We start from the raw sequence: 26,759 nt of genomic DNA, 5'->3' as shown, positions 1-26,759 counted from the left end.
AAGGAAATAACTAACTCCAAAAATTGAAATGCTTTATGGAGACGGGATATGGGTGTAACTGCAGTATGTTACCTATGTAAGAGTCCTCTGCCAGCAGGTCATGAACTTGTTGTGCCCACTTTATTATAGCTCCTTCAATGTTCGTCTTTAAATACAAATCCACGTCCTCTCCATCACTGCAACCGAGCACGGAGGTTACACGCAATCAGTAAAGAAAGAACTGCAATAATTTGTGGCTAGCATCGCTTGAGTACGTACCTTTCTTTCAGCCTACCCTCAGCGTGGAAAATGGTCTCCACGCCTGCTGGCATAGGCAGCAATACTTGGCTAGACATTTCGCCTTTTAACTAAAATTTAGAAAAACCGATTACATTTAAAGCCATATTAGGTGTACCGTAGGGTGCGACGTCGTCAAAAATATACAAACCTGGTACATCAAATTCCTAAGCTCATTTACATGTCTCATCATGTCGTTCTTAACTATCTTCGGCCATCCTTTCTGGTTCTCAGGGTTACATAGGAGAGGACCGATCACTTCATCAGCCAACACCATCATGTCCATGAGTACGTTGCCAGACATTTCGCCTATAGTCAAAGCCTAGAAATCGAAGTGAACCTGCTTACTAAGAAATTGCCCTTTTATAGTTAGCAAAACAAATAATAAAGGTTGCTATTTTCTCGATCCAGTTTCATCAATAGTTAACCAATATTTCGGCGACTCCCATATGGGAGTGTATGTACTAACTCTTGTAACCATGATTCGAGCTAGGTAGTATCACTTAGTACCATTACTTAGTTGTATAATAAATATTCATGTGGGTATCATGCGCAATTTTACAAATACATTACCTGTATATTTTATAATACCTTACCTGTCTAAAATTTGCCTGTGTAATCTTCTCCTGAACATTCCGAAGGAAATACACCATTTTACCCCTGCTAATGGAAGGGAACGTCAAAGAACATGTTAGCAGGCCGGCAGTGTTCATACGAAATACGAGTAGTTCATACTTCGGCGTATCGAAGAATCTCATTAGTATGTGCTGTAATAAATATTTAGAAGCTAATCATTTCTGTTCTTCCAATCCACCTAAAGATACCCTGAATCTATCGAATCGATGTACAATGACTTTCATAATAAGGTGTATTAGAAATGATAACTAAATACTTTACTGACCCTTTCATCGCCAGTAATAAACTTTGCCCACTTGTCGATTTTCTGTTTAAGCGTTTTTAGCAAATATTCACTCAAAAACTCCAACCGAGTATCAACCTCTTCTTTCTGAAATCACAATATAAGTAAGATTTCGTCTAAACGATTACAAAATAATAGTGATTACGAAATCAGCAGCGTTTGAAGCAGTTCTAAAGTATATGAAAATAATGCCAATATCCAATAAAGCTACTCACGTCACCCATATTGTTTTATTGAATCACAATCTTTATATTTTACAATAATAGTTTTTAATTAAACCATTTTCATAAAATAAAATAATAAACAATGCTAATATTATAAATTCTTCAGTAAGTCGAAGTTGTTTACAATAAACAAAATTATTGTCATAGCAACGTATAAAAGTTTTTTGAATTTGGAGCCAAAAATTTCCAAACGATTTATTACTGCTTGGCCCTTCTCGTCATCTGAAAAACTTTAAAAATCAAATAGATCTACAAAATTATTAAATTGTAATTGAAATAACGAACTACAATTTATTCAAATTACTATATCTGAAATTACACGATACGATTCCATACAAATTATACAAGGCGCATTTCAATGGCATACAACGGAACGCAGAGTAACGTCTCCGATGCCGATACTGTCAATGTCAATTGTCAAAATTACGCGCCAAATTCCGGCTTGTGTTTGCTGAAACTTGTGCTAACGCTTATTTACGCTTTTCCCTGCGAAATTATTTGTAATCCAAAACTTAACATTAGAAGTTTGTGAACATGGAAGGATTTGATGATCCCGGTGTTTTCTTTTCCGACAATTTTGGCGTCGAAGAGAACGAATCTCAAGATCAACTTAACCTACAAGCAGTAAAAAAGAAGTTCAAAGAATTCATTAGACAGTTTCACACCGGCAACTTTAATTACAAATACAGGTGAATATCAGTTGAATATGTATCTTACCGTATAATATGGCACATATTCAATGGAAACTAACTTAAAACTTTTATTTCAGAGATGCTTTAAAACGTAACTACAACTTGAGCAATTACTGGGTTGAGATAAATATTGAAGACTTATCCAGCTTCGACGAAGTTTTGGCAGAGAAACTATATAAGAAACCCACCGAACATTTACCCATACTTGAAGAAGCTGCTAAAGAGGTAACCTGCTAAACTAGAAAGGTTTTTATATATAAAAGTAATTGCCTTTGACCATTATTTCCTTCTGCCATCCTACATGTTTTGAACTGATTACATGAATTTGTCCTAATGTGTATAGCATGGAAACAAAGTTTGTATATGTATTCACAGTTGGCTGATGAGCTGACTGCTCCAAGACCTGAGGGAGAAGAGAAAGTGGAGGACATACAAGTCTTATTGACTTCTGATGCACATGCTGCTAATCTGAGAGAGCTCAAAGTAAGTTGTCTTATTATTAATTTTAAATTTACTTGAAATTGTAAAAACTAAGATTGATTGTACTATTCAAGATATATTATCATCTTTTTTGTATTCCTTTGTTATGTGAAGGCGTAAACAAATGTTTGCTAACCTGAATAAACAAATCATCTTTTCAGTCTGAAACAGTGTCCAGACTTGTGAAAATTCCTGGTATTGTAATATCTGCATCGGGCATCAAAGCAAAAGCTACAAAGATATCAATCCAGTGCCGATCATGTCGCAATATTATTCCAAACCTACCAGTCAAGCCTGGTCTCGAAGGATATGTTATGCCCAGGAAGTGCAACACGTAAGTTACAAATTACACAAAACCTACTGTTTTTTTTGCTTGCAGTTTCACCTGTCCCAGTCCCTGTCCCCAGGGGAACATCTACCTGAATGAAATATAGCCTACATTATTTGGAAATGCTTGTGAAAGAATTTTTGAAATTGCTTTAGTTGTTTCTGAGAATTTATGGTACAAACAAAAATGTTTCCTTTTTATATTAGTGTATGTAGATTAACAAAAATTACATGATTAAAATTCAAGAGAAATGAATCTTTACTGAACTCAGAGAAAGTGAATATATAATGTTTTTCACTTTACAGAGAGCAAGCTGGTCGTCCAAAGTGCCCATTAGACCCTTACTTCATCATTCCAGACAAATGCAAGTGCATTGACTATCAGGTACTGTTTACATTTAATACAGTAAATAACAAATCATGTGGCCTTGTTTGCTATCTATTACAACATTTTAATTTCAACTTACTACTATACTTTTTTTTTATAACTACTAAACTGGTTGCTGAACACGTCCTTCAACCACACAAATCAAATGTACTGTTTATCATCCCACTGTGGAGCAACAAAAGAATTAAAAATAAACAGTTATTCTTATTTATTTTTCTGTTTGCTGTCGCCAGGTACTAAAACTGCAAGAAGCCCCAGAGAGCATACCGCAGGGTGAGATGCCGCGTCATTTGACGGTATACTGTGAACGTGTGCTGTGCGAACGCGTAGCTCCCGGCGCTAGGGTCACTGTGCTCGGCATTTATTCTATTAAGAAGATCGCTAAAATTGGAGTAAGTAATTTTGTGTGCAATATCTACATACAAAAATCTTCAAATAAAAATGCATTTATCTATTTACCTGCAAAATCGTATAAAACAATTATTTTCGGATCTGTACATAATAACTTAAAAGCTCAATAAAAATACTGTCTCCTAATGAGAAAACCGTTTATAGCGAGAAGGCCGCGACAAAGGCTCAGTAGGTGTTCGCTCCTCCTACCTCCGCGCAGTCGGTCTAACAGCTGAGGAGGGCGTGACCGGAGGGTTGAAACCCTTCACCGCTGAGGAGGAGGAGCAGTTCCGAAGACTGGCAGCCTCGCCCGACATATACGAGCGTATCGCTATGTCGATAGCACCCAGCGTCTTTGGAGCCGTGGACATGAAGAAAGCCATCGCCTGTCTTTTGTTTGGAGGTAAGTGTTGGTTTGCTTAAACAGTTTAAGTTAAACTACCTTGTTTAAGTTAAACTACCTTACTTACCTTTTCTCGCAACTTAACATGATTCCTCGTTTCTTTATTCGAGCTATAAACCTATTTTTCACAACCCATTTGCTTTAGTGAGATAAACTAAAATAACTTCGCTTCATCATCAGCCTATCGCAGTCCACTGCTGGACATAGGCCTCTCCAAGTGAACGCCACTGAGATCGATTTTCAGCTTCTCGCATCCAGCTCCTGCCAGCCGTCTTGCCAACTTCGCTTACCGTTTGTATTATTAACACTCAAATGTTGTATTAAAAGACTACCATTTGAAGTGCTCACAAGCACGACGCGACGTCTTCATGAGCAATGTAACAAATCATAAACATCTGTTTCCCACAGGATCTCGAAAAAGACTGCCAGACGGTCTGACCCGCCGAGGAGACATCAACATATTGCTTCTGGGTGACCCTGGTACTGCCAAGTCACAACTGCTGAAGTTTGTGGAGAAAGTGTCGCCTATTGGCGTGTACACCTCAGGCAAAGGGTCCAGTGCCGCTGGTCTCACTGCTTCTGTAATCAGGGATCCTGGCAGCGTAAGTATAATTAGTCAATATTAATTTGCTACTACTATGTTTCCATGTATGTAAGATAAACTGGTGGGTTCTGACTGTCATTTAAACATCTCTGAAACCAGAAAGACTAAAAACCGAGGGGTATCGGTTGCCTGGATAGCTGGGTTGAGGAGGTGAGATAGCCAGTCGCTTCATGTAAAACACTGGTACTCGGCTGTATTTAGCGTTATACTGGACGCCAACCCAATCGTAGTTGGGAAAAGGCTAGGCTAATATGTTATAAGTTTGCCCATCTATGACACCCATACATTATGATTTACATTTATGTTTTTGTGCGCAGCGTAACTTCGTAATGGAGGGCGGCGCGATGGTCCTCGCTGACGGCGGTGTCGTGTGCATAGACGAGTTCGACAAAATGCGTGAAGACGACCGAGTCGCTATACACGAAGCTATGGAACAGCAAACTATCTCTATCGCTAAGGTAAACTACAGACATTCACCTGATCTATTTTAAAGTAAATTGGCAGCATAGCTCAACCTTATAAATAAATATTTGATTTATGAAACCCATTAATTTTCCGTTGTAAATATTACAGGCTGGCATTACTACGACTTTAAACTCTCGCTGCTCAGTCCTGGCAGCTGCTAATTCAGTGTTCGGTCGATGGGACGACACAAAAGCCGATGACAATATTGACTTCATGCCAACTATTCTATCAAGATTCGACATGATATTCATTGTTAAGGATGAACACGATCAAAACAGGGACATTGTAAGTAAATGTGCTGCATCTATGTTCTCTAGTAGTATGTATAACTCGTACTGTGTCTATGTTTGCTACGTAAGAGCGGAGTCACAAGAGCATATTTTGTCGTTCGGTTTGACATACAATTGCGGGGAATTCCGCACTTCAAAATTAATCAGGTGTATCCGCGCCTATAAAACTAAACGGGTAATTCGCTCGTGTAAATCCACTGCATGAAATACTAAATATTCAAATTTTTGTCCTGAACCTATGAAATAAACATATCAATTAGCATAACAAGCTGTTATATTGAATGTGGTTAATATTAACATAACAATCTGTAATGTTTCCGTAGACGCTAGCGAAGCACATAATCTCAGTGCACATGGGGGGTGACAGTGCGGAACGCGAGAGCGCGGCGGGCGAGCTGCCCCTGGCGCTGGTGCGGCGCTACGCGGCGTACTGCCGCGCGCGCTGCGGGCCGCGGCTGGGCGCGGGCGCGGCGGAGCGGCTGCGCGCGCGCTACGTGCTCATGCGCACCGGCGCGCTGCACCACGAGCGACACATCGACAAGAGACTCTCTATACCTATTACTGTTAGGTATGATGCACATAGACAGTTACACCCTATTTCCGAGCGAACTGCATACCTCCAGCACCATGTTACTGTGAATTTCATCAATCAACATTTTTTTCGATAGTTTTTTTATAGATATTAGTTGCAAATATGTGAATAAATAAATAACAAATCAATAGTAAAAAAAAAAAAATGTAAGTAAGGTTTATATACATTATCATTTTATTTTATTTCCAGGCAACTAGAAGCCATCGTACGAATTTCAGAATCTCTAGCCAAGATGCAGTTGCAGCCTTTCGCCACAGAAGTGCATGTCACAGAGGCACTCAGGTTGTTCCAAGTGTCTACATTAGATGCAGCCATGACTGGAAGTTTAGCTGGTAAGCCTATTATTTCATAAAATACTATTTTAATTTTAGCTTTTGAATCTACAACTAACGACGTTTTATCAAATTCTAGGCGCTGAAGGATTTACCTCCGAAGAAGACCATGAAATGCTATCACGCATTGAAAAGCAATTGAAGCGCAGGTTCGCAGTCGGTTCTCAAGTCTCTGAACAAACAATCATTCAGGACTTCCTAAAACAAAAGTACCCTGAAAGAGCCATTATAAAAGTTATCCACACCATGATAAGACGTGGAGAGTTACAACATAGGTTGCAAAGAAAAATGCTTTACAGGCTCTCATAACTCCATTTTCTACTATTATTTTCGTTATTATCGTTTAATCTCAACAATTTTTTGTACAAGCCTTGTGTAATCTTTAAAATAAAAAACAATTTTTCATTCAAGTTTTCATCAACTTGTATTTATTGTTGAATCCCGCTTACAGCAAAGAATACGTGGTAATGTAAGTACGTAATAATAAGTTTAAATCAGTTTATAACTGATCAATTCCTTTTAAAGCTAAAAGGCAGTTTGATATCAACACATTAAAGACTACAGCCTAAAGCATTTTGTGATATGATAGCAAACTTCTGAAGCACAAGAGGTATCATTTGACTAGAAAGAATGGTGACATTTACTTCTTGTCCTAAATATTCTCAGCAGCTATCTTCTCTTTGACTTGCTTAAATGGATACTCCGGATGATTCTCCACACCTTTCCAGAATAGGAAGTTGAAAATCCTTCCTTTTTCCCCTTTATCCAATCGATATAGAGTGTGCATATCATCTTGTGTTAACTCGAAATCGTAAAGGTCCATGTTTTCCTAAGGAAAGGTACAATGTATGAAAATCATGATTGTTAACAACAAAAAGAAATTAAGTTGTATTTTATGGCTGTTAGCTGTTATTATAATGTCTAAAGCTTCCCTTTGCTTGCAATACACGAGCGCTAAGGACTGCAAACATCGCGTAATCATGTATAAGTACTCAATGCATTTATTAGCCTTGAGACAGAAGACTTACTACTTTCACACTAAAGTTGGTTAAGGATCGTGAATTACCTTTATTCTAGCTGTATTGGTACTCTTTGGAATGACAACAATTTTCTGTTGTACTAAAAAGTGCAGCAATATTTGAGCAGGCGTTTTTCCGTATTTTTTAGCCATTGTCAACACTTCAGGAACCTGCATCAAATCGGGAAAGACGCTGGGGCTAAAACACAAATAAACATTTTGAACACAACAACATCTTAAGAAATATGATAATAAAGTTGAAACCGCATGAACAAATGCAGTAGCTTTAGAGTTTATCGTGATCAGACACAGCCCAGCAATGGAAGTTACCATGTAGTTATTTACCTGTATTTATACTTGGTAACAAAATGTGTCTTTGCTCCTGGACTGCCAAGAGGAGCATAAGCTGTTAAAACAATATCATTCTCCATACAAAAGTTGCGCAAATCATTTTGCTGGAAATACGTATGAAGTTCTACTTGCAAGACTTGTGGTTTAACTCTAGCAGACTTCATAATTTCATATATTTGTTCCTCATTAAAATTAGATAAACCAATGTTGCGAATGAGACCTGCTTCTTGGCATTCTTCCAATTTCTAAAACAAAAATTAGCATATTATGCCTTTGTTAGCTGATAAATACCTGTGGGCTTTGTATTTTGGTTTGTTATCTTATCTCTTCAGTTTTTGGCAATAATACTACAAGTCTTTGCTATGAAAATTTCATTGGGCACGTATTGCACCTGACGAATACAGAACAAAACATTTCAGAGTTAGTAAATAAATCCACAATAAACTTATATTAGTAATAATATATATAAGCTAAAGTTGTACCTTCCATATGGCAACATGATCTGTGTCCATATCTAACTCGTAAGACCCATCGGCGCCAACCTTAGGCGTTAATGTAGCCTCATCACATTTGAAACCAAAAGGCACATGTATTAGATACAAGTCCACGTAAGAAGTCTGCAATCGTTTCAACTGTATATTTAGAAACTTTTCCACATCTGATGCCCTATTGCCTACATGTGGTAGCTGTAAAATTAAAATTTTATTACCTGACAAATATTTAAGTAGGTACATTTCATACAATGTTTTTGCACCAAAACAATAATTATAATTCTTGTCTATTTATGTGCTTACCTTGGTTGTTATAAACAAATCGGACCGTACACCTTTTCCTGCATCTATCCATTCTGAAATTGCACTACCAATTGCTTCTTCATTGTTATAATTAAATGCTGTATCAATATGTCTGTAGCCTAATTCTAATGCAGTACAAACTGCAAACTTAAGAACATGTGGTTCAGCCTGAAAACAATACATTACATACCTATAGTTACCTAATTTTAAGTGCTAGAACATCTTAATGTTTATTACTTACCTGCCATGTTCCTAAGCCAAGTGTTGGCATAAAATCACCTGTGTGAGATAGTTTAACAAATTTCATATTTCTAATTGTATTGTGATAATAGCAGTTCCAGGTAACTATGGCTCGTGTAGCTCTGTAAAACGAGCGCGCGTTGATAGTTCTGAGACTGAGCATAAATTGGACCTGAATGAAACTTTGACAGCAGTAAAATTTGGCCAAGAGCCAAAAAAATATTTAACCAATTCCAATTTATTGAACGTCCGATTTATATAAATATTAAAACAGTCAGTCCTGTACGGCTTATTAATTAGGTATATATTTAATAGCCTCGCTACTAGAACAAAAATAAAGATGAAAGAATTTTCGCGAAATAATATTGATTTTTCACTGTCACATATATTTCAAATTTCGCGGTATTCGATTCAATTTCCCGCACGAGTTGCCATATATTATGGTGCCGTGCCACACTGATGATGCCATATTAGAGCTTTATAAAAGATTTCCCAGTATATTTAAAATTATTCTTAGCTGTACAAATTCGCGCGTCATAACTCAAAAATGAAATTCAGTTCACTTCATGTACTGTAAAATAACTCTAGTTCAAATAGAACCACGGGACAAGACTGAATCTTGAACTTTTTGCGGTGACGTTTGAGTGAAACTGTCATCAATCAAAGTGTCAAAGAAACTGACAGACGTACGGCTTTCTGAATGTTGTGATGTGATTGTTTGGGCAATTTGTATTCGATTTGTAAGATTATCGTTGTTATTTCCCGCCAAAAAGAATACAAGCTTATTTCTTAACCTAAATCCAATAAATATTCAAAGCACACGATCATGGGGGTAAGTATTTTCAATCATAACGCGTCCTTACAAAATTGAATAGCCAGTATTAACTAAACTTGTTTTTGCCACTATGTATCAAGCTATGAATCTGATATTCACCGGAGCATTGACTCTTATCTTCCAGAAAAAAACTCAAGCTAGTGCTACCAAAAATAAAGAAAAGCGCCAAGCAAGAAAGCTGGAACAGCGAAAAATAGCTGATGGAATGTCAAGTGTAACATCGGCGAATAAACTGAAAGACATGGCTACTCTGTGCAAGGAACTGCTGGTGTACCGGAATAATGAGTTGGAAGTAGAAATGTACATTCAGCGCGTCACTGAACTTGACAAAAATGTGCTTCAGTGGGCGATTGACTTGACTGAAAGGAATATGAAACGTCTGTAAGTAAACATTTATCTACCTAAAATACATCACACTGTACAAACTAGAACTTATATATATGGGTCGTATAAACCCTTATATAGCTGATGTTGACAACTGTTCACAGACACTGGCAAACCTGTCTATACCATACAATACTTAAAAATCTTAATATTACTTATTAAATAATAGCTATGATAAGCTGTATTTTGATTAGTAAGATTTTGCCCACCGCCTGCTAAGAAAAACCTACTGACCCAATCAGTAAATGAGAATGATGCTCTCCATTGAACTGGTGTATCAATCATCAACTTCCAAACTCCGGCTGCTTGGTGAAAGTTTATAAAACCCCATGACTACCTAGTTGTATAACTGTTGTGCACAAAGTCTTGGTTTTGAATCAGTAAATAATCATATCATCTTCTGATTACAGATATGAAACCTGTGCTTGGGGCTGGAACCGTGACCGCAAAGTAGAGGAGATGACAGATGAAGGTGCATGGTACCTCATTGCCAGGGAGAAGAATGGCACACTGTTGGCATTCTCACATTTCAGATTTGATATGGATTTTGGAGACCCAGTACTTTATTGGTAAGTTGAATATAGATATATTTCTAGCCGACTTAAAGAAAATTACTTTCTCAGTTTGATCTGTATGTATTTATGATTGTGCACAATTATCACAATTTTTGTCTTACCAGATTTTTATGCAGTTTTCAGCATAATATGTGTCAGGGTTCAGGGGTCAGCGAAGGTTTTAGGTATACTATTGAAGTAGGTTCTATTTAATTGTAAAAAGTTTTAGTAACCATTCTCTTTATAAGCATTAAAATAAATAACTCCATAATTTGAAAACAGTTTTATATTATAGTAGAAAATATTTTATTTCTTTCAATTTTAAATTGATTTAATGAGGTTTCACATTTAAATTATTTTTATAGTCTCTTGTCCTTAGATGAATTAATGTCTGCACATGCTACTTAGACACTACATTTTAATCATGTAAGATTAAGTAATAAAGTCTTAACAAATGACAAGCGAGAATTATCTGTCTAATACTAGGTTGGCACTAGGATTAACAAATAACTTTTTATAATAATTAAGTAAGAGGCTTAAAATTAATTCAACTTGACTGACTATGACTGGTGAGATAATCTGTTTTGTTAAAAACACAAGTACTGGAAATAGTATTACTTTAAGGGACATTTTGTCTAAAATGACTTGTACATAAAATTGGATTTTGGAATTTCTTCCTCTATTGATTGAAAAATCTTGATATGTTATAAAGTAAATTAAAAGCTGTGCAAGTGTGGTGTTAATGTATGTAGAAAAAAATCGACTGTTTGCTCCTTGGTCTTGTCTCCTCTATTAATACAAAAATTCCAGTATCCTTATAACAGTTAATGAAAGGTTTCATTACATGTATTCTACTACACTATAAAAATACATTTATAAATACCTAACAGCTTACAAAATAATATTTACATTACACCTATATAATACAATGAGTTAACAAATCTATGCACATAGTACTCCTCAATTCGTTTTCACCTTATACTTCCATAGAATACATAAGAAAAAGCTAATGTTTCTTTTGAACAGTCTCTTTTCAAAGACAAGTTTTTCCTTTGGCCACCATTTTATGCATCTTGTACACAAGTATCTGAACAGTTTGTGTAGTATGAATATGGTTAGTAGTGCTATGGTAGTGCTTAATGCTACTACATCTAGTAGCATGTACTGCGGGTAGGTGAGGTCGAGAGCTGGTGACCGCAAGTGCGCGGCCCCTCTATGCCTCAGGACATACTCTATCCAATAAACTCCCATGTCCAAAGGCTTCATTGGCCGATCCAAGAATATGTTCTTTAAATCTATCGCATTATTTTTGTACCTGGAAACAAATTAATAACATTATTCATTTCTCAATAACTTCTAAATCAAAAAGAAACCCGACTGACGAAGGGTTTAACAATCATATTTTTGTAAAAAGCTAAAAGAATCTATGATCACAATAACCGCAATAAAATTGCATACGTATTCCCCTGGCAACCAAGGAAATGCAATCAAGAAGGATAAGATGTTTTTTCTTACATGACCAATATGTCGTGTAAGTAATAACTTAGTCATTTTACTACTGAACTTTGCCCTCAGCAACTTTCTCTTACGGCTGTCACATACAATGATAATGAGAGTAGTCTGGCCGGTTATCTCCGTATCGTATCAGTAGAGGTTATCGCACTGACGCTAGTACTACCTCCAACGATGGAGCCCACATCTGTCTTACAACGTTCATCGTCATATGTCCTACTCATGAAAACTTCGCCAGTTAGCGGGTTGAGCAAGAGACGTGATAAAGAGCTCACATTTTGTGTATTTCTACTAGTTAATACACACCTTTCATTAGTGAGCAAGGCTCGTAGGCTTCTTCTCCACGCGTCCTTGTCCATATGTTTGAGTGTGACGACTTCTGCTACGCCCCGGTCGGCCATGGCTCTCGCATTGAGCGCCTGGTCTGCATACAGTGGCACCATCAGCATCGGCACCCCACACGCCACGGCCTCCTGCGTCCCCAGCAGACCTCCGTGAGATATAAACAACTTCACATTCGGGTGACCTGTCGGAAACACTTATCCTCAGAATTGTTTGTCATCACAATATGATAACCGGCAATAAAAGCGTCATAATAAAAACATGTGTTGACGGGCCGTTGATATTCATTGATCGCTTAATTTCGAGCTTATCACAGCATTGTACACAAAACTTGATAAAAGGACTATCACGACGTACCTACAGGGGTCCACTTTGGTTGATATTAACATTGAAATGAAGTAGATAAGTAGGTACTACTTACATAAAGTGGCATGCTGTGGTATCCATTCCATGGTATAGGCGTTGTCAGGCACGGTCAGGTTCCGAGCGAGCATACGTCGGTCAATCTTGATGAACACTGTTTGAGGCAGCTCCGACAGCACATGAAATATTTGGGCCAATGTTTCGCTTGGTATGGTTTCTATCCTGGACATTGATCCGAAGCTCCAGTAGATCACGCCTTCTGTTGATGCGTCTAGCAGTTTTTGCATTTGCTACGAAAAATAATTCAATTTGATTAACAACAAATTAACTAGAAACTCTTGGAATTCATATGTAATTTATTAATTACATTTTATTTGTTTCGTTTGAATTTTCAACTAAATTACAAAAAGGAAGCTAGTTTCCTCAATGATTTTTGGTGTTATGCGGCAGTAACAAAATTATGAACGTAAGGTTTAATTAATCATCCTTTGCACTATCTGTTGTCAGGAGGGTCTTAGGTCCTGGGTCGGGGAGATAGGCGGTTCTCTATTACGCTTTCAAATGTAGGTTAAAATGTGTGTTTCTTGAATCGAAGTTCTATGAATCTAGTAAATGAATGGTTATTGTTTATGTCGATTCAAAAGTTGTTCTCTGAAGAAATAAACATAAGGTTTCGTACGAATGTTGCTGCAGTCGATAACTTTATTTGTTTGTTTGTATGTGCTGTTTTTCTGACATCATTTTATTATTTCTTTAAAGCTTTTAATTGCTTCGATATTGATTCATTATTGTTTATTTATTTATCATTATGCATTTAATTAGTCGACATCTCTCGCTAGAGCATGGGTTCGTGTTTCTTACTGAGACTACTGTATACACAGCCGGCAATTAATTAGATTGTAGAGTATAATTAAACTTGTGTAAGCATTTCCTGTTTCGTTAATTAATTAAGTATACAAAGATAAATATGTCTATCTTTAAGTTCTGGAAACTAAAAGAACTTGTTCGATCCTCATCTCTTTAAAAATAGATCGCGCGTCTCCTGCGACTGCCGTCATATCACAAGTAACATTTCTTCTAGCCAAGTCTTCTATAAAAACCATCCGTGTTTCTTTGGTTGCCCTCCACCATGACAACCAATCAGATCGGCTACAATAATTTACTTGCGATCTATATACTAGGCTAATCAAGAGATTATCTACATTTCACCTGCCCGGAGCCTCACACACGGAGCGTTAAGTTTCCTAATGACCTATAGCATTAGAAACTGCAGCACGAGGCGTCATGGAGATAACAGATTGATGTGAACCTGCTTAATCGTTCAACTTACGCGGACACGCGGTCTGAGTGACCCAGTGACTTGGGAACGATATGTACGCCTACCGCATGCCGCTCGCTGATACGAACAATGTTTAAAGTGCATTAGGAGTGATTTATTGACTGATGAAATACCTATAATGTACCTATGTCAGATGAATAATGAGCTAATCAAGCCACTATTTGCTAGTCGTAGTAACAGATGGTAGAGACTTACACGAGGAAGAATTGGCGCATCGTCTAAGTGCAATCCTCCGACTTCTACTAGTGCAGGAACTAGAGGGCGAACTTCATTGATGCTGAAATGACTGTTGGACAACACCAAACTGTAGTTCTGAGCTAATGACTCCAACTTCGGTCCTGGGCCAAATAACCGGTCTGATATGGCCTGCAATAGAAATACTCTGTTAACAATCACTGAAAACATCAATGTGAGACGCTCTTGAAGAGCTGTCTGAGGTCAGCACACTGGTTCTTTAAATGCATTTAACTATTCAAGAAATGAGTGTCTTAAAAATGGTCTAAATGACATGACACTACTAACCTGTGATGGAATCTGAGATTTGTATCTGTATAACACCTTGGCCATGATCACTGCCATCGTGTTGGCAAATCTTTCCCAAAGCGTCATTCGTTGTCCATACCCGACCATGTACGATGGCACGTAGGATGTTGCTTCAGGATTACCTAATTGTTCATTGACCCATGGTAGTGGAACGCTTGATAGCAGACCGACAACAGGAGCTTCATACTTTTTGCCAAGAGGGAGAAAACAGTCGCTCCCAAACACTTCTACAATGACGAGGTCGAAGGTCTCCGTTGAGTTCAGCAGTGCTTTGACAGCGGGCACTTTGGCGACTGTAGAACATGCGTCAACGCACTCTTTCATTATCTGTTCCAAATTCCGAATGAAATCAGGTTTGATGGAATCATGTTGCACTGTGAGGTTGTTAGTAATTTCAGGTATGGTCCCAGCAAGACTGATTTGTTGCACGTTCGGAGGTGGATTTTTCTGAAAAGAAAGATATGGAAAAATCATTATATGGAACTCATATTTTGGCTTTACAGAGTAAGTTTGATAGTGCACAGCACACCTTTACGAGTAATCGAGTAAGTCAAAATAGTGCTATCGAACGTGACGTATTTTAGCAAAACATTCTTCGCCGGCGTTATTATGAATTAATGTTTTGGAGACCCGGTAGACTATACTTAAAATATGATATCGCGCAATGATAAATACGACAGACAGACGAGACAGACTAAAGCAATCAAATGTTATTATAACAATAGACTCTCCGAGATAGATACCATTTTTGCAAAAAATAAGGTCCATCTAAGGTTGTCACAGATTAGAGTATAATTAATTTTACGTATACAAACTGCCGTTATAAGGTGAATTTTCAATCTACATACCAAAGGGCATAACAGGCGTAGGTACTCAATGCATTTCAAAATGTATAAAGTAGTATGCTATATTTAAGGAATCCTTCAGAATCGGCAAGAAACATCAAAAAGGATCCAAGAAAATAAATGTATTTCAACCAGCAACTGTTATTGGTCCAACATTTCGGACTTATCAAGATTGTTTTGACGAATCCGGATCATTGTACGCTAGAGTTGTTGTTAAAACTCCACTGTTGTTTATAAGTTGTTATTGCGCATTGAAGGAGAGCTTCCTATCTCGTTCCAAATCGGTGTCGAAGAAGCAAATCGTGGACCCTATCTTAACAAAATTGTAAGCAGACAGTAGTTATACACATGCGTTACACCTACATAATACTGCAGTTGGGTATACAAAATAAAGGACAATGCTATTCTTTGTATGGAAGTTGGGCTCAAGAGTTGCCCACAGTAACTGCATAGTGTATTATGTTCCATAGGCTTATAATAGGTCCCAGACCGAAATATTTCGAAATCTATCCCAGGAGTGCTGAGAAAAACTGGTTTGACTCTTATTCAATACTACGAAAAATATGCTTACGAACTCTTAACTATTCCACTTTTATTACCTTAATTGAAATGCATTATAATATTAATCGACAAATACGAGGTATTGAACGAGATTTTTTTTTACCGACTTCAAAAAATGGAGGAGTTTCTCAGTTCGTTTGTATTCTTTTTACGTAAGTACGTGCATAACTCCGTCGTTTACCAACCGATTTAAACAATCATTTTATTGTTTAAAAGGATTTACTTTCCAAATAGTTCCAGGGTCCAGGGTCTGGTGATAGAAACCTTAAAACATTATGGAACTCTCGGAAATTGTAAGCACATATCGAATAAAAACTTGTCAATCGGGTATATGTCTCCGACACCACAAAACTGTGGAGGTTAAGACCTGACCTGACGATGGAGACGACAGTGAGACGAGGGAACTCCTCAACGGTATCTATTTACTACCTCGTGTTTGAGCTTATTTTATTCGTCTTGATAAGATTTTTCCATTGCCATTAAGGATATTAATTGCATGACGCTACTCGAACTTAGGACTGATTGTGGTAGATAGAGACTGAAAAGCAAGAGAAACAACAATTACCTTTAAACGTCTATTTCTGTTTTTTTTTTTTTTTATCCTGTTAACAGTGAAACCACTATCTATCTGATATATATATCTCTATCTATCAAGAAAAGAGGTTGTTAGGTTTGTGGCTGCTTAAAATGGCTTGCTAACAATGGCTGGCTAACATTAGAACTGGTTTTTCTCGGGACCTCTGGGACCGATTTCAAAAATATTTGCATTCCGTCTTAAGAGTGAAGTAAAAAACCTATTTTAATCATTCCCACTACTGGGCAAATGGCTTGGGCTTCATAAACTGACTGTTCAAGTTGGACATTAGAACCGAGTTTTCTCGGGACCTCTGGGACCGGTTTCAAAAATATTTGGATTCCGTCTTAAGAGTGAAGTAAAGAACCTATTCTAACCATTCCCACTACTGGGCAAATGGCTTGGACTTTATAAAGTGACTGATCAAGTTTAACATTTGAACCGGTTTTTCTCGGGACCTCTGGGACCGATTTCAAAAATATTTGGATTTCGTGTTCAGAGTGCACTATGGAACCTATTTTAACAATTTCCACTACTGGGCAAATGGCTTGGGCTTTATTAATTGACTGTTCAAGTTTGACATTAGAACCAGTTTTTCTCGGGACTTCTGGGACCGATTTCCAAAATATTTGGATTTCGTGATAACAGTGAAGTAAAGAACCTATTCTAACCATTCCCACTACTGGTCAAATGGCTTGGGCTTTATAAAGTGACTGTTCAAGTTTAACATTTGAACCGGTTTTTCTCGGGACCTCTGGGACCGATTTCAAAAATATTTGGATTCCGTCTTAAGAGTGAAGTAAAGAACCTATTCTAACCATTCCCACTACTGGGCAAATGGCTTGGACTTTATAAAGTGACTGATCAAGTTTAACATTTGAACCGGTTTTTCTCGGGACCTCTGGGACCGATTTCCAAAATATTTGGATTTCGTGACAACAGTGAAGTAAAGAACCTATTCTAACCATTCCCACTACTGGGCAAATGGCTTGGGCTTTATAAAGTGACTGTTCAAGTTTAACATTTGAACCGGTTTTTCTCGGGACCTCTGGGACCGATTTCCAAAATATTTGGATTTCGTGTTAACAGTGCAGCAAAGAACCTATTTCGACCACTTTCACTACTGGGCAAATGGCTCAGGCTTTGTTAAGTGACTATCTATGGAGAACATTTGAACCGGTTTTTCTCGGGACCTCTGGGACCGACTTCAAAAATATTTGGATTTCGTGTTCAGAGTGCACTATGGAACCTATTTTAACAATTTCCACTACTGGGCAAATGGCTTGGGCTTCATAAACTGACTGTTCAAGTTGGACATTAGAACCGGGTTTTCTCGGGACCTCTGGGACCGATTTCAAAAATATTTGGATTCCGTCTTAAGAGTGAAGTAAAGAACCTATTCTAACCATTCCCACTACTGGGCAAATGGCTTGGGCTTTATAAAGTGACTGTTCAAGTTTAACATTTGAACCGGTTTTTCTCGGGACCTCTGGGACCGATTTCAAAAATATTTGGATTCCGTCTTAAGAGTGAAGTAAAGAACCTATTCTAACCATTCCCACTACTGGGCAAATGGCTTGGACTTTATAAAGTGACTGATCAAGTTTAACATTTGAACCGGTTTTTCTCGGGACCTCTGGGACCGATTTCAAAAATATTTGGATTTCGTGTTAACAGTGCAGTAAAGAACGAATTTCCACCACTTTCACTACTGGGCAAATGGCTCAGGCTTTGTTAAGTGACTATCTATGGAGACCATTTGAACCGGTTTTTCTCGGGACCTCTGGGACCGATTTCAAAAATATTTGGATTTCGTGTTCAGAGTGCACTATGGAACCAGCTGAAACTACTCCCACTGCTGGGCAAACTTTGAGCCCACACCCTGGCATTGTCCTTTATACCCCATTTCTTTTTGCCATTCTTTTGCATAAGCTACCATTTAGATGGTTCAGGAACAATTGCTGGAAGATTAGACCTATCCCCCTCTTAATACCTGATTCAAGCCACACTTCATGGTTGGATGGGACAATGATAGCCAATAGGCTCTTTTCATACATCAAGCACAAAACCTAAGCTGCATCAATCGAAACTTTCCAGGTAGCTCGAGTCTAGTAAGAATGATATGAAGAAGAAAGGACGAACGATATGAAGAAATAGAGACGAATATGGTGCAAAACACTATTTTTTTTAATTTGTAGTTCTATTGTGTAAATGCTGTTTTATTGTTGTACACTAATTGTATAAACCTTTTTTTTTGTAAACACAGTTTTATCTCTGTCCGCGACCTAACCTACGTTGGAATGAAGTCCGCACTTTGGAGACCGCGTGTTGAGTTCATTAGTATTATTTTGAATGCACAATCTCCTTGACCGTTAATTCACTTTTCGCTTATTGTTTGGGTTAATCTGAATAAAGTAGATTGTTGTGCATTCACCTATGTTACTATGTCCCCCTAGTAAATGCTGAAGTCTACCAGTAAAACTTACTTCTGAAATATTTGTTGCTTTTCCAGAGATTATGATTTTAGCAAATTAAACTATATCTTTGTTTTTATAGGTATTGGCATAGATTGGTGATAGCAAATAGTTGTAGGAAAAGTTTGAGGATGAGTCACGGTTCATGTGCCATTATCACCACGCAACTAGCAAATGAATATTTGGCAACTTCTAGTTTACAAAGGTCTGAGGGCTAAGTTCACTGACTAGATAACAGGGCAATTAACTGAAAACGCTGTAGGCAAATGTTTTCTCTATCAGAGGTGAGAGAGGTTGTCAAAAATCGAACTAGACAAAATGTTATCATGTTTGCCAATTAGAAACTATACAGGGTTACTGGTAAGTAGACCGCATCCTTTCATGAGGTGATAGTATAGGTCAATACGGACAAATTTGACCATGGGTTACACTGTGCAAAAGTTAACCCGTTTCAAGATAATCGAATTTCAAGATCTTTTCTTAACAAGTCGTCTAGGTACACGTATAAATTTTTATTATTAGTTAAAAGTCTCATTTTTGCGGATTTGTGTGTGTTTTGTGCCTTTTTGGATAGCTAGATAAATGTAGATGTTTTTTAAGTATTCTGCACAAAAAAATGAAGAATATTTTTGAGAAAATGGCTACTAAAAAAGTACTTGCTGTTCGCTATAATTTTATCTGTGCTTTGTACAGTTTTATGGTTTGTTATTATGAAGTGATTCATCTTCTATCCAAAAACATACAAAAATCCACAAAAACGAGACTTTTGACTAATAATAAAAATTTATACGTGTACCTAGACGACTGATCTTGAAATTCGATTATCTTGAAACGGGTTAACTTTTGCCCAGTGTATCCCATGGTCAAATTTGTTCGTATTGACCTATACTATCACCTCATGAAAGGATGCGGTCTACTTACAAGTAACCCTGTATTTTTCTATGATAATTTTAAACTATTTTCCTTTAAATCACACTATGTATATCTTGAAAAAGAATATCTACGGGTTCGGAAGCTTTTATCGTAATAAATTATGTACTAATACTATGTAAAGTAATACTATGTCATTGGGAAAAGTGGTGCAAAGTGTGACGATGACAAAAATATATAAACTTGCGGGGATACAAATAAGTATACACGCGAATTGATAACCTCCTCCTTTTTGGGAAGTCGCTTAAAAACTGGAATAACAAAGTGAAAGGCTAGAATTTTCAACAATGAATATTTTCATATAGCATCAACGCTCGTAAAACGCCAGTGGGATAGTAGCTTTAGTACTAGATTGCAATGTTTCGATAACGTTGCATTTCATATGACTTGATCAATATAAACCGCATTCACAACGTGCGTGTAAAGCTGTCTGAGAAAGTTATAAAATCATCCTCCGAGCCTTTTTCCCAATCATGTTGGGGTCGGCTTCCAGTCTAACCGGATTCAGCTGAGTACCAGTGCTTTACAAGAAGCGACTGCCTATCTGACCTCCTCAACCCAGTTACCCGGGCAACCCAATAACCCTTGGTTAGACTGGTGTCAGACTTTCTGGCTTCTGACTACCCGTAACGACTGCCAAGGATGTTCACTGACAGCCGGGACCTACAGTTTAACGTGCCATCCGAAACACAGTCAATGGTGTCTAAGATATACTTAGAAAGTACATACAAACTTAGAAAAGTTGCATTGGTATTTGCCTGACCTGGGATCGAACCCGTGCCCTCATACTTGAGAGGTTGGTCCTTTTACCCACTAGGCCACCACGACCACCACGAGAAAGTTATAAAATGTTCGAAATAAAATATTCTACCTAATATTAATCGCGATTCGGGGATCTATTTGCTATTATTAATAAGTATTAATGTTTTAGAACTCTTAGAGCAGTATGGTTCTTGGCTCTAGCCATCCAATATAGCGACTCCTGGGATTAATTGTAAGCGAAAGCCTGAGGACCGCAATTTGACTTGACCTTTTCTGTGTATCGTCTAAAATCAAAATGCACTATACAATTTGATGCTATTCGATGAAGACGCATCTGACGGTTTATTTTCGACCAACAAGGGGATGATCAACACGTTAGTTTTAAATGACTTTTGTATACTTACATTATACAAGTATCTGAATATTATAGATCGAGAGCCAGCGACTGCCAGACCTTCGTTATTTTATAAAGGCTGAAACTTTGTGTGTGCATCTGCCTTACAGTAAGTGTGAACGAAAGACTACTACGGAGTTTGACTGACGGTTGCTTTAGAAGATATTTAAATATAACCTAACCTATCCTATAACTATAACTTTTATCTTTTTACTGTAATGTCTTAGTTTATATTTAAAATGACATCATGAAAAGATATGACCTAATCTTTAAACAGACTTTGATGTCCTAAGTCTTTTCTCTTGTACGAAATCAACGATTGCTGTCATATAAAAAGTGATCCTTATTGATGTAATCTATACTAATATTATAAAGCTGAAGAGTTTGTTTGTTTGAACGCGCTAATCTCAGGAACTACTGGTCCGATTTGAACAATTCTTTCGGTGTTAGATAGCCCATTTATCGAGGAAGGCTATAGGCTATTTTTATCCGGGTTCGTGCAGAGGTTCCCACGGGATGCGGGTGAAACCGCTGGCAGAAGCTAGTCTTTAATGTAAGGGAGGATACGACGGTCAAAAAAAATGCTAAGTAGGTACCTAATGTATTTTTTAATATCTTCCAAAGCAACCGTCAGTCAAACTTCGTAATAGTCTATCGTTTATACCCACTGTAAGGCAGATGCACACACAAAGTTTCAGCCTTTATAAAATAACGAAGGTCTGGCAGTCACTGGCTCTTGGGCTATTATACATACTATATTTTTTCTGTCTGTAGGTACAGTAAGGTTGACATTTAAGACTTTCTCACTGTTGAACTTCACTAGCACTATGTTTGGCAATGAAACTTAGATAAGCCGACTATTGGCTACGGGGGTCGAAAACCTGCTTTTTAGGGTTCCGTAGCCAAAATGGCAAAAACGGAACCCTTATAGTTTCGTCATGTCCGTCTGTCCGTCTGTCCGTCTGTCCGTCTGTCACAGCCGATTTACTCGGAAACTATAAGTACTACAGTGATGAAATTTGATGGGAATATGTGTTGTATGAACCGCTACAAAAATATGACACTAAATAGTAAAAAAAAGAATTGGGGGTGGGGCCCCCCATACATGTAACTGAGGGATGAAATTTTTTTTTTCGATGTACATACCCGTGTGGGGTATCAATGGAAAGGTCTTTTAAAATGATATAAAGTTTTCTAAAAAACATTTTTCTTAAAGTGAACGGTTTTTGAGATATCAGCTCTCAAAGTCGTAAAAAGTATGTCCCCCCCCCTCTATTTTTATAACTACGGGGTATAAAATTCTAAAAAAAATAGAGGTGATGCATGCTAATTAACTCTTTCAACGATTTTTGGTTTGATCAAAGTATCTCTTATAGTTTTTGAGATAGGTTGATTTAACTGTAATTTACGGAACCCTTCGTGCACGAGTCCGACTCGCACTTGGCCGGTTTTTTTATGCATCGTTACTCTATAATTTATGGAAAACAAAAGACTGTCTAAATATGAACTCCCAGTTCTATTTCTACTAGGATATTAGCTACATAATGGCAGTCTAGTCTAGTGAAATCGAACTAAAGAAAATTGAGTAAGCTTTAAACGGTAACTTCTTATAATCGTAAAATAATATTGTTATCAGTCAGTAAGAAAACCCCGTATAATCTACGAGTATATGTATTACTTTTTAAGATTTGTCAGCATTATAGTTCGGCCATTCAGAGAATGCGTTCCTGACACGTCGCGATTGAACTGACGACGTAATAACATTCATTGATTATTGATATAATAATGTTGTTTTAATGCTCCTCAATTGTTAAAACGGTAAACAACCAGCAAAAATATTTTTATCGTAACTGCAACGCCATTGCAAAGTTACGTCGTCAGTTCAATCGCGACGTGTCAGGAACGCATTCTCTGAATGGCCGAACTATAATTAGTTTTTTTTCATAAAAAATATTTTAATAAGTTAAGCCTTATCCAACTTGTTTTATGCCACTGGTCAATACATAAAAATATGATTATTTGTTTCCATTGCTATATCTCATGGGATGTGGCATATTTACTTTGGAATTTTTATCCATATAAACGTGAAAATCCCTTGGAAACAACTATTCTACGTTCAAAAATACACTGATCAAAAAAATAAAGTTTACTTATCGTGTTATTTAGTACATACCATTGGAAAATGCGTGACCACTGTGAGCTGATGGTCTCTCCTGGCCAGGGCCTCGAGTAGTCGGCCGTACATGGCGTGGTGACTCTTGGTGTTGGTGGGCAGCACGGCTAGGAGGCGAGCGGCGCGCGCCGCCACGGCCCACAGAAGGACCAGCCATAGGAACCGCGCCCTCATCTCTCTGCTGCTCGGCTCGGTTTGCGAGGCCGTCTAGCCTGAAACCACCGAACTCCCTACTGCTGATAAAAGCGTACGTCACCTCAGATAACAGTAGCTACGGGTGTCCCCTACCGCGCTCCATCTCCGCCCTCGCACTAAGGAAACTTTCTACGAAACTTTTTCGAGATATCTCATTTGTTGTTTGATTTCCGGCGCAAGAGACATCTTGAAGTTCTGTTTAAAAAAATATGTTCAATAAGAGTTCTATGTGCAGTTTCAATGCATTTAAGGGTTCGGGAGTGTCATGTTTTTTTGGAAAAAAATCTTGCACAATATTTTGTAACCGACAAAAAAATGAAACGATACAATCCAAAAATTGATCTCAGAATACCCTGTTCCTGGCAGATTATTTTTTTTCATGGCTAGAAAATTCACTTACTTGTTAGGGTGTGCCCACAACCCTTGCAATTTTATTACATGTAAGTCGTTACAAATACTTCATCTTTTTTGCTATGCTATTGTTTTAATTTTATTTAAATCCAAAAAGTAATTTTGTTAATTTCTCGTTGGTAATTTGTAGTTTATTTTCTCAAAATTCGTATATCTGCTATCAGACTTTTTGACTTCTGACTACCCGTAAAGATTGCCAGAGATGTTCTAATGACAGCTTTCTGAAACACGGGCAGCGTCCAGCATTGCTTAACTCGAACGATACGTGTCCCCCTAGATCTCGGACTTTACACAAGCAATAACAAAACAGCATGCTTAATCTGCTTCGTGCCATTAACCGTACTGCTATATCAGAAGTAATCTTAAGTTTTGACTTCTAATTAATCCACCTGCGTCCTACAGTTAACGAACTTTCCCACTATCTGTTTACTAGCGTAGTAGGTACAAGAGGATATAGATTCTAGTAACCGCTAATAAGGTCAAACGGCTGAGATATTCTGTTCTTAAGAAGTAATTAATGCGATCACTCGCTAATGAAGTGATTTATTATCTTACGTCTTTATTACTGTTACGTGTACATGTTTCATTACCGCTAAAACATATGGTAGATAACGAAAGGGACTGGGTAGGGACGTGCTAAAAGTTACTTAGTTACAGAGTAATAACCATACATGTAGGTCCGGATAATAAGAGTTCAGCATTTTCCAAATGGGAACTAATTCACTGTTCTCTATGCAGACATAATATTAGTAACACAATGGAATGGTCAGTTTGTCGGATTCCTAATCCTAATTATTTATTTATAATACGTTATGCACATTTTTTACAACGGCGTTTTCTGGAGAAATACCAGTGGAAGGTGCAAAGCTATTTGATATTTAGAGTAAAAAAATACCTATATAATATACGGATGTTACTGCCTATCTAACGAATTCTCTGTAATGTTTCAGTTACGAGGTGCAGGTGGAGGCGGAAGGGCGGCGACGCGGCCTGGGGCAGCGGGTGCTCATCGTGTTGGAGAAGCTAGCCAACGCCACGCGCATGCGCTGTGTGCGACTCACGGCGCTCACGCACAACCCCTCCGCGTCCGCCTTCTTTAGAGCTTGCGGGTAGGTTGGAAGCTGAATTGATAGGAGGTTTACCTTATTGTTAAACACTCCAACTTCTTTAAGCTGTTCCCTATTGGTTCCAAAGTTTTTCTAGAATGTAAAATAACCTGTACCTATAACATCGAATGCTAATAAAGACTTAAGTATTAACTCGTTTTATAAGTTACGCCTTCACAGCTAAACCAATTTAGGTGATGTTTGACTTTATGAGATAAATTGGTGTATACCTATGTCAAGGTTACATCAAATCGTGGTGGAACTGCATGATAGAGTAACGTTCGCCTCACTCTCATTTTCATAAGTCATCATTTTCATGTTTGGCATTATTCTCTATTTTATTATAAGAGTATCTTTTTACCTCTTTACAAGATCCTCTGTCTCCTCATAGGTAGGTACTTCTAGTGTTATTAAATAATTCAAATTTTGTTATCAACAGCTACAGCCTAGACGAGACGAGTCCACCCAAAGATGAAGCAGCTCACTACGAGATCTTAAGCAAGTCGACAGACAACCCCGACGGTGAATCTTCCGAAGACAAATGTTCCCTCACTGACGGCATGCGAGCAGTACAAGTGGCCAATACTCAATGACCCCTGCTTCAAACTACTCACTAGTGACTCAAAGAACTTTCCATAGACACTTAATTAATACTTCGAAACTTCTTACAAGTGTGACTCATTTTATTCTCGTTCCATAGACAGTAATTTAATTGTTCGGAACTTCTTCAAAGTGTGACGCATTTTTTTCTTGTTCCATAGACTTTAGTGTAATTGTTAGAATCTTCTTGCAAGTGTGTCTTTAGAAACATGCCAGTTATTCACAAACTATTATGTTAATGATAACAGACAGAAGACTGTATCTGATATTTTTTTACACTGCCGTAGCAATCGTTTTGGATTCAAAGATTATAGAAATGATGACAATAGATTGCTAGTTGCTCGAGTAGAATATAAGTGTAAAATGTAGTAGAGACTTTTCCCGCTAAACTTTATGCAGGCTCGCAACATCGGGCGAAATATTACGCAGAAACCATTTTATTGTATCAGAGGGCAGAAACGCTATCAAGTTTGGCAAGAACTGTGCAGTTCCAGTTACATCGAAGTTTAATGAGCTTTACATAATTCACATAATCTCTATGCATGCATCCATATCCTTCATCATCACAAACCCACTTTGATGCAACTCTCTCTTGGATCTGTTTACATAATTGTATTCAAATTATTTAATTATTTTAAGTTTGAAGGGCGTACATAAAGCATAGAAGTATTTTTTTTTAATAATATAGGTAGGAATATAGAAGCATAGATGTAATATACTAAACAAGATTGCGCACGCTCAAAATATATATTTTTATCTTATTTTAACAATTGTAAGTCAACAAATTAATAACAATCGCATTAATTTATTCGTATTTATTCTTAAAACATAAACAACATAACTTTTTATTTTGCTTTTTTTTTATTTTCTAGCGGTAACCCTGAACATTCTTGGCGCGTAATCAGCATTTAAAATTTTGTTTATATTTTTTGTATTAAATCAATTTAAACTATTAAAGTGGTGAAAAAATGTTGCGTTTATACTTGTAAAAGTGAATCCTATGGTGATTGCAATATATCGTTCCACAGGATAGCTAATAATAACATTTTTGTAAATCAAACAACTAGGGTGCCCATG

General features: G+C 37.4%; 5 protein-coding genes across 5 annotated transcripts in view; 2 read left to right on the top strand and 3 right to left on the bottom strand.

Annotated features, from left to right (window-relative positions):
* Positions 1–1,419, bottom strand: part of LOC124640114 (dynein beta chain, ciliary-like) — a 41,321-nt gene extending 39,902 nt beyond the window's left edge. Inside the window, exons 1-6 of the mRNA XM_047177768.1 lie at positions 1,411–1,419; positions 1,178–1,282; positions 873–1,043; positions 428–598; positions 259–347; positions 73–176 (exon numbers count right to left, since the gene is read on the bottom strand). Of these exons, the coding sequence (XP_047033724.1) occupies positions 73–176; positions 259–347; positions 428–598; positions 873–1,043; positions 1,178–1,282; positions 1,411–1,419 (649 nt within the window). The remainder of the gene's footprint in view (positions 1–72; positions 177–258; positions 348–427; positions 599–872; positions 1,044–1,177; positions 1,283–1,410) is intronic.
* A 407-nt stretch (positions 1,420–1,826) lies between these two features.
* On the top strand, positions 1,827–6,799 carry LOC124640234 (DNA replication licensing factor Mcm5). The gene is made up of 13 exons (XM_047177911.1): positions 1,827–2,108; positions 2,189–2,336; positions 2,487–2,594; positions 2,753–2,925; positions 3,225–3,303; positions 3,540–3,698; positions 3,862–4,099; positions 4,508–4,701; positions 5,021–5,161; positions 5,277–5,453; positions 5,782–6,026; positions 6,240–6,382; positions 6,462–6,799. Exons 1-13 carry the CDS (start codon positions 1,954–1,956, stop codon positions 6,689–6,691), a joined length of 2,190 nt encoding a protein of 729 aa, XP_047033867.1. The 5' UTR covers positions 1,827–1,953; the 3' UTR covers positions 6,692–6,799.
* LOC124640235 (1,5-anhydro-D-fructose reductase-like) lies at positions 6,781–9,102 on the bottom strand. Its single transcript, XM_047177912.1, has 6 exons — positions 8,787–9,102; positions 8,546–8,713; positions 8,234–8,437; positions 7,746–7,996; positions 7,449–7,599; positions 6,781–7,211 (listed from the first exon to the last, which is right to left on the bottom strand). The coding sequence occupies exons 1-6, from the start codon at positions 8,946–8,948 to the stop codon at positions 7,035–7,037; spliced, it is 1,113 nt and encodes a 370-aa protein (XP_047033868.1). The 5' UTR covers positions 8,949–9,102; the 3' UTR covers positions 6,781–7,034.
* Positions 9,103–9,450: 348 nt separating this feature from the next.
* Positions 9,451–26,038, top strand: LOC124640362 (N-alpha-acetyltransferase 40). Its single transcript, XM_047178101.1, has 5 exons — positions 9,451–9,617; positions 9,745–10,001; positions 10,415–10,573; positions 24,927–25,085; positions 25,522–26,038. Exons 1-5 carry the CDS (start codon positions 9,612–9,614, stop codon positions 25,673–25,675), a joined length of 735 nt encoding a protein of 244 aa, XP_047034057.1. The 5' UTR covers positions 9,451–9,611; the 3' UTR covers positions 25,676–26,038.
* On the bottom strand, positions 10,830–24,323 carry LOC124640361 (UDP-glucosyltransferase 2-like). The gene is made up of 6 exons (XM_047178099.1): positions 23,371–24,323; positions 14,637–15,104; positions 14,310–14,480; positions 12,834–13,065; positions 12,377–12,596; positions 10,830–11,873 (listed from the first exon to the last, which is right to left on the bottom strand). The coding sequence occupies exons 1-6, from the start codon at positions 23,542–23,544 to the stop codon at positions 11,519–11,521; spliced, it is 1,620 nt and encodes a 539-aa protein (XP_047034055.1). The 5' UTR covers positions 23,545–24,323; the 3' UTR covers positions 10,830–11,518.
* Positions 26,039–26,759: the final 721 nt, after the last annotated feature.

This window comes from Helicoverpa zea, chromosome 20, assembly GCF_022581195.2.
Source record: "Helicoverpa zea isolate HzStark_Cry1AcR chromosome 20, ilHelZeax1.1, whole genome shotgun sequence".
NCBI classification, from domain to species: domain Eukaryota; kingdom Metazoa; phylum Arthropoda; class Insecta; order Lepidoptera; family Noctuidae; genus Helicoverpa; species Helicoverpa zea.
This window is presented reverse-complemented; position numbering and strand designations above follow the sequence as displayed.

Coding starts and splice junctions, on each gene's coding strand:
- LOC124640234 (XM_047177911.1), top strand. CDS start 1,954: ATGGAAGGATTTGATGATCCCGGTGTTTTCTTTTCCGACAATTTTGGC. Junction 3,304..3,539: donor GCAAGTGCATTGACTATCAG/GTACTGTTTACA, acceptor TGCTGTCGCCAG/GTACTAAAACTGCAAGAAGC. Junction 4,100..4,507: donor CGCCTGTCTTTTGTTTGGAG/GTAAGTGTTGGT, acceptor TGTTTCCCACAG/GATCTCGAAAAAGACTGCCA.
- LOC124640235 (XM_047177912.1), bottom strand. CDS start 8,948: ATGCTCAGTCTCAGAACTATCAACGCGCGCTCGTTTTACAGAGCTACA. Junction 8,714..8,786: donor TTGGCTTAGGAACATGGCAG/GTAAGTAATAAA, acceptor TATTGTTTTCAG/GCTGAACCACATGTTCTTAA. Junction 7,212..7,448: donor CCAATACAGCTAGAATAAAG/GTAATTCACGAT, acceptor ACCTTTCCTTAG/GAAAACATGGACCTTTACGA.
- LOC124640362 (XM_047178101.1), top strand. Junction 10,574..24,926: donor GGAGACCCAGTACTTTATTG/GTAAGTTGAATA, acceptor GTAATGTTTCAG/TTACGAGGTGCAGGTGGAGG. Junction 25,086..25,521: donor GCCTTCTTTAGAGCTTGCGG/GTAGGTTGGAAG, acceptor TGTTATCAACAG/CTACAGCCTAGACGAGACGA.
- LOC124640361 (XM_047178099.1), bottom strand. CDS start 23,544: ATGAGGGCGCGGTTCCTATGGCTGGTCCTTCTGTGGGCCGTGGCGGCG. Junction 12,597..12,833: donor ACCACAGCATGCCACTTTAT/GTAAGTAGTACC, acceptor TGTTTCCGACAG/GTCACCCGAATGTGAAGTTG. Junction 11,874..12,376: donor GCCTTGCTCACTAATGAAAG/GTGTGTATTAAC, acceptor ATTTGTTTCCAG/GTACAAAAATAATGCGATAG.